We start from the raw sequence: 21,053 nt of genomic DNA, 5'->3' as shown, positions 1-21,053 counted from the left end.
ACAAAATTATACAACAACAGCCCATGCATCTCAGATGAAACTAATGTTGCGATTTGATTCGTAAGCGCCGGAACCTAGGGGATGAGACCACTTGAGCCCTCCTCCCCTTCAATAAATTTTGTATGGTGGCTGAGCCTCATAGGCGGAGATAGACTTGGAAGTCTAGGGGGGGCACGGTCATTATTGTTGGGGGGGGGGAAGATGATGATGATGTCGATTCATCTACACATATATGCATTAGATCAGTCGACTTCACCTTTGATGTTGCCCCCCCCCCCCGTATCTCCGCCCATGCTGAGCTCTCCCAATCATTTTTTAAAAACAATGCAATGCACCCTCTCTCCTCTGCGTACGTGCTTGAGTCCCGTGTAAACGGAACGCTCAACAACTTTCAGAACCCCACCCCATCAATGTTTTCTTCATGTCGGTGCGTCTGATTTGATTCTACACTCAAATGGCTAATATGTGTATTCCAAGATAGTTTTTAAATTTCCCAAGTACTTATAGGTGTCAACTCTATTGACAGCTGTGCATAAACAAACCGAGGTAGAACCATCTTTCATACCATGGTATTTTAGGACACCAAAATCATCGAAAGTGCCACAACCAAATGGCATAAATTTAGTTTTATCTACATTTAATTTAAGTAATTTAAGTTTATTGTTTTTAAACCGGATATTTATTCGATAATTATGCGACATAACCTCGCATTGCCCCTTTCCAATCGATACTGGTTGTCGGAGATAACTAAAATGTTTGCTATTGGAAAAACCTAATGTTATGACATCATCAAAAGAAAACGAGAAATTCGAGAAGAACGGTTGAATGGAAACGGAGAAACAAAACGTAAAATGTGCAAGACTGGAAATGAGCAAATTAACGAAATTGTATGAGAATGGTTTGTGGACACCAGATTTAGAAAACTGCCGATATCTGTGCCAATGGTTCATACTGAAGCAAAAAAAAAAAAAAAAAAAAATTGACAAACAACTTGGGGAAGGAAGATTTCCATGCATCCAATGGCTGGCTAGAAAGTTTTCGTAAATGACATTCAATAAAATTCAAGAAAGTATGTGGTGAAGCTGCTGATGTTGATCCTGAGACTGTGAATAGTTGGAGCGAAAAACTTGTGCGTGTGAATTTAATTGAAGGATACGGTGTTACTCAATTAGTTACGGTGTTAGTTACGGTGATTAGTTACGGTGTTAAAGATATAGCAAATGGAGATGAAACCAGATTGTTCTACAGGGCCCTACGAAACAAAACTCTTTGCTTGAAGGGGGGAAAGTTGTGCTGGAGGCAAAAAGTCGAAGGAATGACTTACTGTGTTTTTGTGTGCTTTCATGACTGGAGAAAAGGAAAAACCTCTGGTTATTGGTAAATGGATCAAACTACGTTGTTTCAAGAATATAAATCCAAAAACTGTACCAGTTGAGCGGAAGACAAACAAAAAAGCGTGGATGACAGCTAAAATCATGGAAGAGTGGCTTGTTGCCTTTAATGCCAGAATGAAGAAACAAAAGCGACATGTTTTGCTATTTCTTGACGATGCGACTTGTCATCCTCACATTCAGCTTTTTAATGTTAAACTGGCTTTTTTTCCCACCTAGCACAACTAGTGTTACACAGCCAATGGATCGATCAAGGAGTGATTCGCAACGTGAAAACAAATTACTGGAGCTTTGCAATGCAATCACTGCTGGCAAAGTTGAAAAATACATCAAGTTTATCGGGATTAACAAAATCTATCAGCCTACTTGTGTGTGTGTGTGATACGATATTGTGGCTTTCGAATGCATGGAAAAAAGTTAATAATGAAACCGTAACTCTCTGGTTTTGTGAAAGCAACAAACTTCCCTGGATCATTTTTTGGTCATTTTTGTCGCACCACGGTCATTTTCTGCACACGAGGGCTAATTAGACTGGGACCTACAATTTGTCGCCGATTCCGAACGGCAGGCTTGTTTTTTTATACTCATCGAGAGGTTGGTGCACTAACCCCTCGATGGGGGACTCCCTGCGGTAGCAATTTTTTGCTGCGGTCAAGTCACCGTTTTATCTTCCCTGGAGAAATCAATTCAATAGAAGAATCAGTAAAGCATGAAACACTGATAATATACAAGACGCATTAGATGAAGCAAAAGTAGGATTGCATGCGATAGACTTCGTAACAGTGGATGATGGACTAGCAACGGTAGCACCGCATGAAAACTGTATTGCTACTGCTATTTCGGGACAGCTTACCGATGAAAGCAGCAGTGATGAAGAAGAGAAATCCAAAACAGTTGCACAAAAAGATCTTAGGATAAACTCGTACACAAGTGCAGTTCAGTGCCTTACGAACTTGCAGGACTTTTCTTCTTATAAAAATGACATGGAGCTTTTGAGCATAATAAACAGTGCTCGAATATGAATCAATAAATGATAGCAGGGCCCAGCTTCGCGAGCCTTTTTTATTGCCAACTTGATGCAACTGAACCACATTTGGATTAAATCAGAAAAAATGAAAACATTTTTTAGTGATTCAATATACGATAACTTATTATACGGGGTTTCCCCCCCCCATTCCCCTGTATCGCCAAGTTCGCTGTTTGGGAACAACCCCCCACCCATTCCCGTGCATCTGACAATTTGTGGGGAATTATACTATAATAAATCATATTTATGTGCAACGGTTAAAAGAAATTAAATGTAATAAGATATTACATTTTTCAAACGAAGATGTTAGGGAAAAAAAGGCGTATGGGTTCGAAGGGACTCGAACTCATAACCTTCGTTTATAGCGTCCCATGAACTTCCCACTGTACCAACCGTGGTTGCCGAACTGTAGTTGAATTTAGTATATCCATTATAAAATGTCGCCAGGAATATGGTGGCGCCAAATGGATCAAAAGTTGCGGTAACCTCGCGGTCTGCTGTGACGTTTTATTCGGAAACTTTTACTAATTGGAAGTATACCTATAGGATCAACGGTTAAGCCAGTAAAATGTCATGCCCTCTGTTTGTTATGCACCCTCTATAATGTTACTATCAAAGCCCGTCAGTTGACCCGGCTAATGTCCGAATTTCGGACTCTTTGACCGATCCCTATATATATATATATATATAGGGTGACCATACGTCCCGTATTTCCCAGGACAGTCCCGGTATTTTCTGTATTTTTGGTCGTCCCGACTTTTTTGCAAAAGTGTCCCGGTTTTTCCCGTATTTTACACGACGCTTACTTGAATTTTTATTCTTTATTGAAGTCAAAGATTGAAATTATTTTTCAACTAATAAACTATATTATGATAATTACAACTATAAATGAGAATATTTATCTCCCACATTTGTCTTGGTGAACGTTTTTTTCGTGAAATTCATTTTAATCCACTGCAATTTGCAGTAACGTTTCATTTCCCGCCATTGTGATTTTACCGTAATTTTAACAATATTTGGCAACTTTGCTCGGTTTTGGCGTCATTTTTGGCGATAATTGGCGATGTCCCGTATTTTACCGTATTTGGAATCTCAATGTCCCGTATTTCTCTCGAGGAAATATGGTCAGCCTATATATATATATATCGATCCCAAAGATACAGATATCCCGATTCATTTGATCGTTAGGGTTGCCATAGCTGACCGTAATTAAAAAAAATGGCCATAATTATCGTAAAAACTTACTCCAACGGAGTGATGGCCCTGAATCATAGAGATCTATTTATAGGCGCCGGTGAAAGCCCGAAATTTGGGCATTGACCGAGTCAACTGGGCCGGTGATTTCGCGCACTGACCGATTTCGAGCTTTGACAGTAACATATATACACACATCATGTGCGATATCATTGGGTGGTCGGTTGTCTTTGCGTGTGTCGTGTCTCCCAGGGCCATGTTAAAACTTTGTTACGGGGTGTCACATAAGGCTGGCGATATTGATTCGTTCCTACTTAGCCTGAACCAGAGTTTACCCGATTCATAAAATTAGTACATGTGCTGCATATATGTTACCATGAATCGCGCCAAAATGGACACAAACTTGGTGGAGTTTGGCGTCATTGACAACATTTGTGACGTGGGCTAAAAGATTATGGGTGGTACAAGAATAACGGGAGTTCTCCCTCTCTCTCTCTCTCTCTCTCTCTCTCTCTCTCTCTGTTGTTCTTGAATCTCTGTGAGTATTGGTGTTAGTATTTGTCAATAGTGCAAATTGTTGTTCTATGAATATATTTGGGACGTCCTGTATTGTGGTAATTGTAGTATTTGTCAACACTCACAAATGAAATGAAAGATTTCTACATCTCGGTGTTTTTTTTAATTGGACAGAAGAAAAAAATTAGGACTAATGTGTGGTAGCATACAAATAAATACGAGAGTTCTCTTAGCCACTTCACGTACAAGCTTTTGGCAAGAAGTTTGGATTATCTCTATTTAACGAATATCGGCGTTAAATGTGGTAACCTTTAGTTAAAACAGGTTCTCAACCTTTCTAAAGCTAAGGACCTACTTGACCGCACACCAACTCCGGTCATATATCGCCATACGGCAATTTTCAACCAGTGGATCTGGGTGGGAAATGAAGACTCCGTCCCATCGGTGGTCGCCCCAAGCTCGGTAGGTAAAGAACTTGCTTCTGACGTGCTATGCCCGGATTCGAACCCTTTCTTTCTTTAAAACTTGTAATGTTCAATAGAATCGTTAATAAACAGTATTTCTATACTTGTTGTGGCAATTATGGATATGTGAATACATATATTCATCTTACACATGCAGTATTTGTGAGATTCAAAGTTTTATTTGCATTTTTCAGCACATCTACCAACAATGGGGAATTTCGCAGACTTATTTCAACGTTTTTGATGACGACATTCCGTATGTTACTGTGTTTAAGATACCAGTTGCAACCTATTTTCTCAAAGAATTATGGGCACCTAATAATTTGAACATCGCCACCTAGCGCAACGGTACAATTAATCAATCATTACTACTAAACCACACATGCACCTCGTGCATATTAGAAAACCAACTTCAGCCGACCACCACTTTGGGGTTCGAACCCGGATCCTCGCATCGCGAGTCCGTCACTATAACCACTCGACCACCACCACCGAGCATATGTAGCTCCACAAATACTCGGAGCAGGACGTTGAAAATTTGGGTGTTTTCATACCTTGGTCCCATCTGTGCGTTTGCCGAATTTGAAAAAAAAAAAATTCGACTCAGTAGAGCAACCTTCATTGGTTGAGTTGCCATGGAATATAAAACGCGATAAAATATTACGGATAATAAAATTTGTCACAGAGCCATCTATAAGACAAAAAAAAAGAGAAATAAATGAATTGAAAAGGTTTTCGGAAGGTGCGAACCTGTTGGGACGATCCGTCCGTCAGTGAAGCGAAATTGTTTTCGGCACAAGAAAAGCAATTGCGACCCTTCGTCCCTATCAGAGGCGAAATTGTTTTCAGCACGAGCGAATCTGTCGGGCCCCTCCGTCCGTCACGGAAGCGAAATTGTTTTCAGCACGTGTAAACCACTCAGGACCCTCCGTCCGTCTTCGCATCGAAATTGTTTTCGGCACAAGAAAAGCAGTCGGGATTCTTCGTCCCTATCAGAGGAGAATTGTTTTCGGCACGTGTAAACCTCTCGGGACCCTCCGGCCATTTCAGCGGTGAAATTCCTTTCGGCACGTGCGAATCTGTCGGGACCTTCCGTCTGTCACAAAAGCGAAAACGTTTCGTCTTTTAAGTCGCTCACATGTTTTCTTCCCTCGCTCACCAAGCCATTCTTTTGGTGACTAACATATTGCACACTATTTTGGTCACTCACATGCTTCCTCATTCTCTAGGTGAGTTTTTGAGATAACATACATAATATCAATATTTCAATATACTCAAAAATTACGTCAACGAATACTCTTACGTATTTCAATACAGTCTGCAGCCACTAATTTTTTCGTGGAAATTTTTCTTTCAAATTTTTATATGCTTTAATATTTTATTCAACACATCATTACCAGACATCAGTAATTTTTATGTTTGATATTAAGTTTATTAATTATTTACATTTCGCACAGTTTCAATGTGATTTGCATGCTGCTTTCGGCATGTGCGAATTGGGAGTTGAGCGTTGTTGGGAGGGGTGATTTTACAAAATAACAATAAAAAATAAATAAATAAAATGAGTTATGCACTGTGAATAGGGTGACCATACATCCTTCATTTTGTCCCGTATTTTCTGGAAATAGTCCCGATTTTTTTTGAAAAAAAATTTACTGGTTTTTCCTATTTTTTAGTCAAAGTTTTCTTGAATTTGTTATTTAATCAAAAATGTTTATACTGGTAATTTTCAACGGATTGATTGAAAAAACACAATGCAATATTATCATATAAAAGTTCCGAAAATGTCATGAATTATCACGTTTTGCTTGGGGGCAGATCACACTGATTAACCCCCCCCCCCCATAGATCCGCACCTGCTTTCTGGTATTACCATTGAAATTCAACTTTCACTTCATCCCAAAAACTAGAGCTTTGTTTAAAACTTTGTCTTTGATAAAACAAATGTCAGATTCGGAATGAGTGCCCCAAAAGCACCCTAAAATCACTGAAATTTTTATTTAGAACAAAATCAGTATTGAGTGGTGTAACCAAAATTTACTTTGAATAGGTCAATTCATAACATAATAAGTTTGATTAAAAGTTTCCGATTGAATAGCTGTTATTTTACTGTTTCCACCAGTCACACACTTTCGTCAAGCTACCATTTTTACATCCTTCATTGAAGCTTTCTACGCGTAACAGTTTCGATGAAAGTTAAAAAAAAAAACCCCAAAAAATATTGTCGTTTTATTGATCAACATGTAAACTGAAGAGCCAAAAAAACTTGTACAGGCATGCGTATGCAAATAAAGAGATATGGAACCAATCAGAGTACGGCGCTGCGGTCGGCAACGCCTATATAACACAAGTGTCTGGCATAGTTGTCAGATCGGTTACTGCTGCTACAATGGCAGGTTATCGAGATTTAAGTGAGTTTGAACGTGGTGTTATAGTCGGCGCACGAGAGATGGGACATAGCATCTCCGAGGTAGCGATGAAATTTGGATTTTCACGTACGACCATTTCACGAGTATAACGTGAATATCGGGAATCCGGGTAAAAAATTAAATCTATGACATCGCTGCGGGCCGGAAAAAGATCATGCAAGAACGGGACCAACGACGACTGACGAGAATCATTAAACGTGACAGACGTGCAACCCTTCCGCAAATTGCTGCAGATTTCAATGCTGGGCCATCAACAAGTGTCAGCGTGCGAACCATTCAACGAAACATCATCGATATGGGCTTTCGGAGCCGAAGGCCTACTCGTGTACCCTTGATGACTGCACGACACACAAAGCTTTACGCCTCGTCTGGGCCCGACAACACCGACATTGGACTGTTGAGGACTGGAAACACGTCGCCTGGTCTGACGAGTCTCGGTTCCAATTGCTTCGAGCTGATGGACGTGTACGGAGACAACCTCATGAATCCATGGACCCTATGTCAACAGGGGACTGTTCAAGCTGGTGGAGGCTCTGTGGTGGTATGGGGCATGTGCAGTTGGCGTGATATGGGACCCCTGATACGTCTAGATACGACTCTGACAGGTGACAGGTACGTAAGCATCCTGTCTGATCACCTGCACCCATTCATGTCCATTGTGCATTCCGACGGACTTGGACAATTTCAGCAGGACACTGCGACACCCCACACGTCCAGAATTGCTACAAAGTGGCTCCAGGAACACTCTTCTGACTTTAGACACTTCCGCTGGCCACCTAAATCCCCCAGACATGAACATTATTGAACATATCTGGGATGCCTTGCAACGTGCTGTTCAGAAGAGATCTCCACCCCCTCTTACTCCTACGGATTTATGTACAGCCCTGCAGGATTCATGGTCTCAATTACCTCCAGCACTACTTCAGACATTAGTCCAGTCCATGCCAACGTCGTGTTGCGGCACTTCTGCGGGCTCGCGGGGGCCCTACACGATATTAGGCAGGTGGACCAGTTTTTTTTGGCTCTTCAGTGTAATTTGACTAAAACGACAACGTAAAATAACGATCATGCAGTATAAACACGTACTCACTGTATTACTTTCCCTCAAAAAATTTGACGATATTGAAGTTAAACAAATTGCCACATTTTAGCAAAAAAGGGTGGTGATTTGGCTAAAACAAATTTCAAACAGATCTTATTTGGCTAACACTTTACAAATCTTGTGATAAATTTGCCAACATAGGGGCCAACGCTAATACGTAAGTTATACGCAATAGAAAGGTTATAGTATCACACTACATGGAGAGAAAAAGCGCTAATCGTGAACGAAGAAGGCAGAACTTGGCTTCTAATGGGATTGAATATTTCAGTTTATTTTTAAGAAGTGACAACCCGCTGCTGGCGAAGATATATGCACTTTGGTTCGGAGTTTGGCGCGTAACTGACCGTTAGAAAAATGACACGTCACAGAATTTCAAACCTTGTAACTTTTCTTTTTCTCAAACCGAGCACAACTCAGGTCTACCGCCATAGGCAATTTACTACCTAGTGAGTTGCGCCGGAAGTGTAAGTGTGTACCTAACAGTCTGAGTACGTATCTAGTGTTGTGTATGATTTTTCAGTGCTGCCATCTATATCTCAGAAGTGAAGTGAGTGATGTGTAGTGACTGAATATTTGTACTGTTTGTAGGACTGTTGCTCTCTGTGGCGAGACTTTGTAACAGGGAGATCGGCTCGCATTTGCGCCTTGAAGTTGGGAACCACAGAAAACCAACTTCAGCCGACCATCACTGTGGTGACGGTGAAACCGTGTAACTACTCAATATTTGTCCGATCCAAAAACGAAAAACGCTTTTCTGCATTCGTTTTCCAAAAAGAATCTCGTGTGTAATTATTGGGCGGTCGATAGTTACCACCCTGTATATCAAGAAAGGAAAGGACATTGCACAATAGTGATAATATACTTCAAATTTTGTTAAAAACTTTAAATTTATTTCATTTTTCTCTCTCAATTTTACCACTATAATCCCAGGATTCCAAGGAGAAAATCACATATAAAAAAGGGATTTTGTCATCATAATCAACTACATCAATAATAAAGAGAAATAATGGTACATTTTTATTGACAGAGAGCTCAAAAGTAACAGGAATGAACAGAAATTTTTGGAATGGATTTCTCAACACAATTTTTTATCACTTAAAACATTTGATACACATCTATAATTCCGTCGTGCGAATATTACAGAAATAAAGAGCCAGTTAGGTAAGCACAAAAAATTAAATGCCTTTGGCATGAGCTTCCATACACTACAACTATTGAACCTATAACACTCCTCCAAGCAGAATAATTATTTTTAATAATTCAAAATTTACATGATTTATTAAAACAATAAAAATTGAGTTACCTAGTTGTAGTAGTCACCTGACAATTTGTGTGTATAGCCAAAACGATAGTCATAAAAAATTTTCTCAAAAATGCAATTGCACATATGTTCATGATATGTAATGGTATTTTCCATTTTAGCACACAAATTTTGTAAAGACTCTTTAATAGTTTGCAGAATATGCTAGATCATATAAAACAAAAATCTTTCAATGCAGTGGTTCTCAAATGTTCGGCAATAGTTGCTCCCCTGTAATCATACACCTACAGCACCAATATGAAAATAATAATTATGTAAATCATACAAATTCTAGTTCCATGCTAACAAACTGCATAGGCACAAATCAACTTTTTTTGGCTTGACACTTTACAGAGGTTGGTGATGTCATTGAGAGCCATGACTCCCACTTTAAGAACCACTGCTTTAATGTAATTTGCATAGACATTTTTTGTAAGTTATTTTGTGACTTGGTTACAATACAATTGCACTCAATAGATTTTAGGAATTCCTTCTGGTCATAATACTAAATACCATTCATATCCCTATCAAGTGAAATTACATTTTTAATAAGTACAGGGTGTTTAATTTAAAATAACACTCCCTATATACAATGTTCCTGGTGAGTACAACTTTGAACCAGACATCTTGAATACATCATGAGCACTTTTAGAATGAAATCTCTCTCATTCTTACATTATTAGGAAGAAGCGTGATTGTAAAACTATCCATATAATAAATGCTCTTTGGTACAACTCACAAGCAATTTGAAAGCACCGGGAAGAATAAATACAGAATGTCCATGTTTTGTACAAATCTGTAAATTTGTGCAAAGTCCTGAGAAGCATGCAAATTAACACTAACAGAGACAGTCAGGATTGTGAAAGAATGCTGTAGAGGAAGCAATTAGGTACACTGGTGTAAGTGAAGGGTGGGGGGGGGGGGGAGAAGAACGCTTTCAATACACAAAACAAAACTTTCCGGCAGAATCAAAATGAGTGTGAATAAGATCACTGTTGCCCCCCCCCCCTTGTGCCATGCCTTTCCTCATTTATTACATCGGATTGAAAACATTTTTGCCTCTGGTGTTTTACATGGTTAGAGGTGAGACAATACTGAGCGCACAAACATTAATTTCAATTTCTTTTTGGACTGAAAGCAATCTTCCCCCTTTAAGTTATTTCTGGGAAATCAATTAAGAAAAAAATCTCTCATATTAATGGTGATGCTGAAATGAATTATCATCACACAATATGAACAAGAAAGATAACTAGACCGGGTCCTACAACCACAAAATAGAATATGCTGAAATTTGCAACCATCGCAGAACAATTTGGAAGAATTTTAAGAAAAGTGTAGAAAAAAACTATTACGGGAATTTTTATTACAGAACAATTTCCAGTCAGCCGACGGCTTGTGGCAGAACATTCTGCTTTAGGGTTCAACGGTTTTTAGATTTCAATGACTATAATATCCAATGCCTCTCTCTCTCACTGGGATTTTAAAGAAAAGTGGCATCAGAGCCAGGGGTGTTGTGGGCCTTTCGATAAAATAGATAATCCTCCCTCGGGTGATTTGTGGCACGGGTCCACGCATAGCGCCTGGGCTGGGGCTTACAGTGCTCCACTCCAGCCCTGAAGCCCAGGGTGATTGCCATAATTTTTTGTTTTTTCATGCTATAAAATTCATTATAGAAGAACACTGTAAAAAGTCTGGCTTGAGGAGGACATGCCTTAGATGCTCCAGGATGTGGGGGGGGGGGGAGGGCTGAGCACCCGCAGAATTTATTCAAAAATCCAAATTTCCTACATAAAGCTAAAGACGAGCACCCACAGTTTTGCAACACTTCTGAAGTCACTTTGGAGGATTAAATCTGATACTGAATGAGCCAGAGTAGACTTGTACAGATTTTCTTCAGTCTCTTAGATGTATTAAACATGACAAATCGATCATGTAGCCATCATGTCGAAATAACACGTTCACAGATCCCTTGATAATAGTGTATTGATAGAATGATTGAGGCGTCTTTGAAGTGAAGGTTCAAAGTATAAAATGAAATAATTTAATGCAAGAATACTATAATAGATAGCCGTAATAATCAGGACTTGGCTACATCTATTTCTTACTGGAATTTGAATTTGGAATGACTACAGAGGCTGGGGATTGGTGCTTTAGCCAGTGCACCCAAAGAAGCTCTAAGATGAAGACATTATAGAGAAATGATTTGTTCCGAGCTGGCTACACCTTTAACTTCCCATCTGAAAAATTGTAAAACTTTAGGAACATGTTTATCAAGGGACAAGGAGAATTTCCAATGACGGGAAAATCTCTGCATAGCTTTTCGCGCGGAAGCACAGTATTCATGAAAAAAAAATTTCATGAGAATAGCAAGTTTTTATATAAACTCAATAACATACCCTCTTTAGGGAAGGAATGATAACGAAGGTAGTTTTGCTGGAGAAGCTTAGTTGCCTTGCCATAAGCCTTGAGCAATTTGGTCATATATTCACAAAAAATTTTCAATCTGCATAGAAAAACCACCCTCTAGAGGTGAATATAGGTATCAATTTTCTAATTTCTTCCACATTCTTCAATTAACCAGTCATCCAGCTATGAAGGAAGTCATGCCGATTTTTTAGTCTCATAATTTTTCAAAACTAATAAGTAAGGTTAAGATTTCTATGACCACATATTTCGCTATTTTTACACAACAGAGCATTTTTTTCATGATTTTCAGCAATTTTAAGGCGTTTTTTCAGGATTTTCAGTAATTTTAGAGCATTTTTGATTACCTTTAGAATTAATGGCATATTTTCATATTTTGACCATTATTTTTTGTATTTCAGCATAAAAATTAAGAGGGATTCCTCCCCAAGTTTCTTCTTCCCCAGCTTCATTTCTCGCAACAGTGATTTTAGCAGGAATTGACAATTTTACTTAGCTTTGACGTTGTTTTTAGCAATGATTGGTGATTTTTTTGGTGATATTAGAAACTATTGGCAGTTTTATTAATGCACCTTTCTTTTGGCATCATTTTCGACAATGATTGGCCATTCCCTGTAATTTCTCGAAGAAAATATTGTCAGCCTATTTATAAAAACATATCCTTCGATTTTTATACCATATTTTTTAATTTTTTTGGAGTATATATGAATTTTTAGTGGAGCATATCCTGTCGGTTTTTCAGTTCATAAAAATCATAGCCCTACTAATAAGTAATTATTTGAATTTTTATGATTTTTTATGTTAATGATTTAAAAAAACACAGTTAAGCACATTTTTGTCTTTTGTCAGTTTGTGCAGTATTTATAATAGATGGCTCTAGTTGTCCAGTAAATTTTTTGTCTGGATAAAGTTGTCAACCAGATATTTTTGTTCCGATTGTGATATACAATTTTTTTTTGCTTATATCTATTTTTTGAAACTTACCATACAAAAAGCTCAGTTTTGAAATGAAACAAAAATGTAAGTATTAAAAAAAATGCATGATCTTTTTTGACATCCATTTTTGTAAAGGTAATGGATATTTCCGCTAGTTGCTCGAAAAAAAACCAACTTTAACTAAAAATACCATAAAATTAAAAATTAGCATAAATTAAAAAATACAACACTTGTAACAATTTTAACTGAGGATTTGAATTTATGTAATCGATTTGAATACAAAATTTTGTAAATCAAAAATGTGCTCATTTTGTGACACAATATGGCAAAAAAAACAAAACTGTTAAGCGGTTAAAAACTTTAGACACCTCCAAATGCCAAATATATACATTTGTTTATACATATCGTGCATTAACAAATTTCCCATAACAAAGTTAACGCATGTAAGATAGTGTATTTGAAAAAAAAAACAGTTGAAGAACAAATAAATATTTTTTTTTGCAGTTGAATTATTATTATTTACTACCTTTAAAAACCAATGTCAAGATTATTCAGATTCAGTACTTTGCAGTACTTGCATCAGTTAACTGCACAGATAATCGGGAGCCTGATAAAAATAAAGTGTGTAGCCGCATCTCCATAAGCTAATCAACTCTTTGAACATTGATGCATATAGTTGAGAACCGAAGCAATCGAATAGAGTAAAGCACTGGACAAAAGAAAACAGTGTTGTACATTAGCATGAAAAGATCTACAGTCGCTATAAAAAATTTGTGGCTCGATATTTCGAAGAAAGGAATGGCAAAATATGACAGTTGTATGAGTGTGTGTGTATATATATATATATATGTATACATGTATGTACATGCTAAAATATAGAAAGAATAAACATCACAGCAACAAGAAGCTATGGCACTGAAAGTGTAAATTTTGTAGCAATGTCGCTTCTGCATATCGGGCAAATGTTCAGAGTACTTGCACATGTCCAGCAACAACAAACGTGACCACATGGAATAAAGACAGTAGTGCTCTGCAAAGAAGAAAAAGAAAAACCATTAGATCCATCGAATATGCATTAAGTTAATATACATATATATGCAGGATGAAAGTGCTCTGTTCTGCCAAAAAAACAAAGAGTGTTAGACGAGCCCAAGTGGAACATGAAATATCCTACGAGTTATGGGGATAATGGATTATGAAAAAAATGCACCAAGTCTGAAAAAAACCTGAATTTGTGAAGTTTCTGAAAGACCTAAATGCAAACAAAGTGCATGTTTCGAAAGAACAGACAAAATCCTATAAGGTGACACCAATTTCATTGAAATACAGCCAAATCCTGTGATAACAAACTCCAAGAGACCGGAGAAATCACTTCGTTATAAGGAAATTTCGTTACAAAGAGATTTCAGGTTGCATTGTTCCTATGCATACTTATTTGGGGGATTAGAAAAGTGTTTGTGTTAAAACAAGATTTCGCTGTAATGGTATTCAACCATATCTGGACTTGATGGCAATCTGGAAGCGCTGAAAGATTGGAGAACTTCAAAATCAAATTGCCGAAAGAATTTTCTATTGGCAATTTTGCAAATACCCTTGTAGCTACAATCGGTTAAATTTACCAAAAACTTGTTCATTGCAAAAGCTTTTGGTTCTGGAGTCTACAATAAACCATATGAGTTTTCTGGTTCAGGAGAAATTCAGCTTTTCGTCTGCAGTACATAACTGAAATCAGCGTTGTCAAAGTAGATATTCAATGAATATTTTTAATTGGTGGTTGCAGATTGTGGGGACAATTTCATTTCGCAAAAAAAAAAAAAATCATATAAGGTGACACCACTTCTATCCAGATATTTGGATTTAATGGGTGAGCTCCAAGAGCTGAGAGATTGGTAATGTTCAAAATAAAACTACCATCAAAATTTATAAGGTGTCTACTTTGGCAAAAGCTACTTTCAGCATGGCCTCCACAAGGGTGGGGGGGGTGACTGGGCTCTAGCTCTGGGGCCCGAGAAATTCTCATCATTTTTTGCTTTTTCACGTTATAGATTAACTACAGAAAGGGCCTGTGAAAAGTCTGACCGGGGGTCCTGCTCCAGGATATGGGGGGGGGGGGGAAAGTAGATTTTAGTGATGTATTGCCAACACAAAGCTGAATCTTTCCAGAACCAGAACAAAAAAAAAGGTTTATTGAAGGCTTTTTTGGACAGCTAGTGCAGGGAACAGTTTTTGGTAAATTTGACTGATTGTAGCTAGAAATGTGCTTGAGGAATTGGAGATTAAAAATTTCAGCAACAATTCGATTTCAAACTTCGCCAATATTTCAGCGTTTGTAGCTCGCAATTAAATCCATAAACTTTGATGAAATTGACGTCGCCTTATAGGATTTTTTCTGCTCTTTCAATATATGTACTTATAAAAAAAAAAGTTATAGTTTACATGTAGGTCATTCAGAAACTTCACAAATCTGGGATATTTTGGACATGACACATTTTTTTTACCCATAACTGATTATTGACGTAACTCCAGAACAGTGTGAGATAAAACAGGGTTGGGGAAAGGTGTTCCACTTGTTGCTCATCTACTATTACCCCTTTTCATTTGACCGAACAGGGAACATTCATCCTGTATACATCATATTACTCATATATACATCATGTTTAAACCCCAGAATTCCCCATCATCCACCAATGAGCGCATAGTAGACTGCTCAATCATCCTGTGATGATCTGATTTTTTTCCTTTTCAACATAATGTACACATATATATTATATTGGTTTTATAATATATATATAGTAGGATAAAAATACAAGAGAAATGAAGATAAAAAATGAAGAGGTAGTGCAAAAATATCTTTTGAATGACGACCCACTGCATAGGTTCTATTTCACTCTCATAAATCTAAATTTTTTTCCTTTTTCTTAAATAATTTTTTTTTGTGCATGTATATATACAGGGTGATTATAAAAAAACTATCCCGACATATGGGTCCCTAACTATCATACCATTCACAGAAACTGAATGAAATTTTGGCATAAGGTATTTTGATGTATGCGCTCAAGAATGATATGGAAAACAACAGTGTCACTCTAACAGTTACGGTTACAGTGAGAAAATTTCAAAAATATCAAATGGCAACACCAAGTTTTTTGTATTGGAATGTGATCTCCATTGTGAAAAACCCTAAATAGCGTTCGAACGGCAACTGTAGCGTGAAAATCACCAGCGGTAGATAGGCTAAAAGTGAGAACAACCAATAAGGACAGAGAAGCAGCATAAAATAAAGCATTTTATTGTGTTTCACAAATTTTCCACATGACCTTGTGGAGGACTAATCAGGCTGGGATCTCAGCTGAAGAAACGGTGTGACGAATGAAACGAACATTAATGCTCTGGTGCACGGCAAAGTCCTTTTTACTTTTTCCTTGCCTAGCTCCGGGGATTTTCATGCTACAGGTGCCATTCCAATGCTATTTAGTGTTTTTCAGTATGGAGATCGCTCGCATTCCAATACAAAAAACTTGGTGTTGCCATTTGATATTTTCGAAAATTTCTCACTGTAACCGTAACTGTTACAGTGACACTGTTGTTTTCCATATCATTCTTGAGCGCATACCTCAAAATACCCTATGCCAAAATTTCATTCAGTTTCTGTGAATGGTATGATAGTTAGGGGCCCATATGTCGGGATAGTTTTTTTTATAATCACCCCGTATATATATATATATATATAATGCATATATAAATTGAATTGTATGAGAGTGAAACAGAACCTATACAGTGTGTGTGTGTGTGTGTGTGTGGGTCGTCATTCAAAAGATATTTTTTCACTATATACCTCTTCATTTCACTCTTTCTCTCTTTCTCTCTCCAGAGGCCAAAATGATATTCTATTTTCGACAGGTTCATATTTTATAAAGGTGTGCATAAAAGTATTAATCAATGGGGGAATTATTTTTGGAAGGATTCTGAATGAAGGGACTATTTTTTGATTCCATTGAAGACAGGTTTCCATCTCATACAGTGTTTGTCTTAGATAGGTTTCACTGTACTCCCAATGTATGAGTTTGAGTGTCAACTCTGCCTCCACAGGGACACAGAGTCAAATTTTCTTCCTAAAATCATCATCTCTGTATATAACCAATCTTTGGAGGAATCTTATAATAACAAGTGGAGAGGACATATTTCCCTACATTGTTTTTATTTGGTAAACTCTCCCAAGTCTTTTAAGACGGAATAAAGTACAACAGGGATTGACTAATCCCAGGCACCAGACTGCCATGAAGACTAAAAAATAAACATTGGGGGAGCCTAAAATTTTCTATGTGAGGTTACAAAATTCGTTTTGAGGGCAACACAAAATTTTCAGACTTTATATAGTTATGTGCACAAACATATAAAAAGGGTCACGCACTGGAAAAGAAGAGAACAGAAATACATTATGTTAGACCATTTCCTTTGAGAGAAATGTTTTTGTTTTTGGCACCAAAAAATCTGGCTGGCACCTAAACTGTTTTTCAATTTGTCAAGCCCTGAAGTAATGCAATAAATTATTATGCATGTGAATCAGTCTTAGCATGAGTCATAGTCAAGATGCGAATGTGAGCTGATCTTCTAATTAAAGAAATCTCTCTTCAGACAGCAGGCAGATTATCAACATCATATTTACATAAAATATCAATTCATAACATTCACATAACATACACCATTTTCATCTCAAAATATGGAGAGGAGATGGCAGCACCAGCAGACCATGAAACATTCATAACCCTGACATAAATACGTTAGGGCCTCACATACAACCAGAACATTCATTTAGCACATATCAATTCGTCCCAAACTTTATGATGGGCCATGCAGTCAGGTAGTAGTAGTAAGCCTCATTAAGCTATGCACAGTCCAACCTCTGTTCGAGGGACACTCTGAATAAGAAAAAAGCATCTATATTTAAGGGAAAAAAAGTCTGGTCCCATAGGTGTCCTTTATTAGGTTTCACTTGTACTAATAAAAATGACAATGAAAAAATTGAAAAATAAGGAATCATTTATTATTGCTAGGGAGCAGTAATTTAGACTTAGATGGCAGCACTAGTATCAGACAAAACAAACATAATTCTAACAACATAAATATGTTAGGGTCACCTATATACACACACTTATCTTAGGTATAACACTTATTATATATACATACAATCATATACACACCCCCAATTCATTAAAAACTCCATACAGGAATGTTTTTTTAATTGAACAAACAAACAACACAATAGACTATATAAAACATGAGCATGCACTTTTTGCATACGAGGTGCATGTATGGTTAAGTAGTAGTAATTCAGTCCTGGAAATACTTCTCGATCATGAAAAAACATAGCTCTGGCATCATACATATATTAGGATTACATGTACATGCACAAATTTTCTGACGTGCACCAATTCCTTAGAAATTCCCCAGCGGAAAGCATGTATGGTTCAGTTGTAATATTAGTATGTGATGCTCGGGTTATGAACTTCATAAAAGAATTAATTAAGAAGAAAACTAATATATATAGTCGATTCACGTTATAAAGAACACACTTATAGGGAAAATCTCATCATAACAAAAATTTTTCGAATTCCTCAAATATGATTTCAAAGGAGCAATGCATTGCGAATTCATTTATAACAAAAGGATAAATCTATTGTAACAAATGCTAAAAAAAAAAGGTTCTGAAAATCATCAAAACACGGGGTGATTATAATTAAGTTGAAATTTCAAAACACCATAAAATAAGAACCGCTGGTCAGAATGACTTGAAAATTTGCATGAATAACCCTGAAGTAATAGAATTTTGTTTCGCAAAAGAAAACAAATATTGAAAACTTGCTGATAGGTTGTGCTGTACTCATGGAACACGGGAAGTTCACTTGCAAAATGAAAACAATAGTCAAAAAGGGCAAAAATGGCAATTTAAATACGAAATTTCATGATTGGTACCTATAGCATCAGAAGCCTTGGTTAGTTTGGAAACTCACAGTATTTACCACCTCAAGAGAATTTTCTAGACCATTTGTTTGAGCAAGTGTAGAAATTTGTTGTTTCCTTGGTTTCCACAATACAGTGGAACTTTGGTTTACCAACTTAATTTGTTACGTCAACTTGCTCAGTATCCAAATCGCTCATATATTGAATCGAATTTCCCCCATAGGAAGTAATGGGAAATCGGATAATTCGTTCCACAATCATTTATTTAGATAAAAATGACTAACGAAAACGACATTCAGTCAATAATATAACAAAATAAGTAACAGAACAAAATATTTTTTTTGCACAAAACCATAAATAAACATACAATATGATAATGTTTACAAATTAACTTACTCTAAACGACGAGGGAGAGGAGGACTACCATTTAAGACGATTTACTAACCCCTCGTTGTCAGTTAACATTTTTTTGGGTGACTTTGAAAAAGAGCCTATCCCTTTGTCTCCTTAAAAAATTGCATTGTCGTCAGACAGATTCATTGCTTGCTTTGCTACAGCTTTATCTGATTGGTTTCTTTCTACTAAATTATGCACAGATTTCCCCCCATTCTGTACATCTCCCTAATCTCATTTCACTCTTCCCCAGATAAAATACCATACATAAACTCTTACCTGCAAAGGAGAGCCCCAGTTCATCTACGGCCAACTCCTGGCCAAGTTCTACCACCAGTCCCTGTAAATGTCCTCCTTGTGCACCTAGAGTCCCATGGTCTTTCCCCCAAGGACACAATCTCTTTAACAAATGTTGGCTCCTGTTTATGAGCTGGCCTCTCAAAGTCACGTTCAATAATGTAATCAGCTCACAGTTTTCTTCAACCAGAATTTAAAAACATTCAAGCACACATGCGCATGCTTACAATGCTACATTTAGTTTTGTACCATAAACAGCCATGCTCGCACATGTTAATTTTTCGAGTGAGGCACACTGACCAACCTTCCCTAAAAAAAAGAGGGGTTCTCTTCTTTATGGGATTTTGCACTGACCAAGAATGTAGGGGAAATATTATACACAATTCCACAGTGCATGTATGAACGAAAAAGAAAAACAATCAGCTCAGTTGTGATAAAATGAAATTTAATATTTATTTAATTTCACGTAAAAGTGCAAAATTTTTGTTCACAATGCGAATCATTACTTGTTAACCGAGTCAAAATTTATTTACAATTTTTGCTCATTACGTGAATCGCTCATTAACAGAAGTTCCACTGTACGTGTACAAAAAAAAAATTACAGCACCTAAAATGTATAGAAAAAAATGCAAAGCCTAATTGATTTCAGTTGCTTTGTGTAATTTTCAAAATTTAACTTCATTTCTTTTTATTATCTAAAATGCAAAAGCAATTTTTTCATTAGAATTGAAATCCGTTGTAACGAAATCTTTTAGTGAATGTTAAAATTCGTAAAATTGGAAATTCCTTTACACAAAATTTCATTATAACAAAGTGATTTCTCCAGTCCCCTGGAGTTTGTTATATCAGGATTTGACTGTACTAAATTTAATTCAATATGATGAAGAAAAAAAGTTTGAAAATTTGATGGAAATTTTCAGAACATAGCTACAATTTGTTGTTTAGGCTCACCTGACTGTCCAAACAAATCACACACTCTGCCTGGCAATAAAGTGTAACTTCAGTGCCTGGTGATAGAGGGGGTGCTGAAGGCTCAGAAAAGACATCATCTTCCTCAGGAGGAGCTGTTGGTAATGGGTGATCCCTTGTTGATGGTGATGATGGAGACAGGCTGGAGCAAAAAAAAAAAAAAAAATGTTTCTAAGTTTGGTAGGAATTTAACAATCTACAAAATGTTGAAATGATATTGAAAAAAAATCATATGCTCATATAATATTATAAAATTCAATAAGTATTTTTTTTTTCAAATCAAATCAAATTTATTGTTGTCATATAACAGTAAAAAAAGAAAGAGAAAAATTTATCAAGAAGTCAATCAAAAAATGACCCATTTTTTGTATAACATTTGTCATAATAAAAATAGCCACATGGTGTCCATGCTTCATATTTTATTATACAGTTTTCTAAATTTTGTTCTATCATTCTCTCAAAAAGTTCTTTTTTTTTTTCTCATCAACCCTCCTCCAAACTTGGGAGAGCCTATATGATCCTATATGCTGCCTTTTAATATATATATATATATATATAGCTTCTATCCTCCCTCCCCCATTAAGGAAGCCATATCAACCTCTTTAAGAAACACTGGTTTAGTCAATGCCACACTCATCCAGGGATAACAC

At 36.9% G+C, this 21,053-nt stretch overlaps 1 protein-coding gene across 2 annotated transcripts in view; it reads right to left on the bottom strand.

Annotated features, from left to right (window-relative positions):
* Window positions 1-12,181: 12,181 nt before the first annotated feature.
* The window catches only part of LOC149083640 (E3 ubiquitin-protein ligase LRSAM1-like), a 53,962-nt gene continuing 45,090 nt past the window's right edge, over window positions 12,182-21,053 (bottom strand). The window contains exons 24-25 of one of the 2 annotated variants that reach the window (XM_089234124.1): window positions 20,386-20,545; window positions 12,182-13,813 (exon numbers count right to left, since the gene is read on the bottom strand). In XM_089234124.1, the coding sequence (XP_089090250.1) occupies window positions 13,691-13,813; window positions 20,386-20,545 (283 nt within the window). In that variant the 3' untranslated portion in view covers window positions 12,182-13,690. The remainder of the gene's footprint in view (window positions 13,814-20,385; window positions 20,546-21,053) is intronic. The other variant, XM_089234125.1, reaches the window with a different exon arrangement.

The sequence above is a fragment of the Pholcus phalangioides genome, unplaced genomic scaffold (genome assembly GCF_987345545.1).
Source record: "Pholcus phalangioides strain wild (caught in Gottingen) unplaced genomic scaffold, Ppha-v1.0 ptg000008l_1, whole genome shotgun sequence".
NCBI lineage: Eukaryota > Metazoa > Arthropoda > Arachnida > Araneae > Pholcidae > Pholcus > Pholcus phalangioides.
This window is presented reverse-complemented; position numbering and strand designations above follow the sequence as displayed.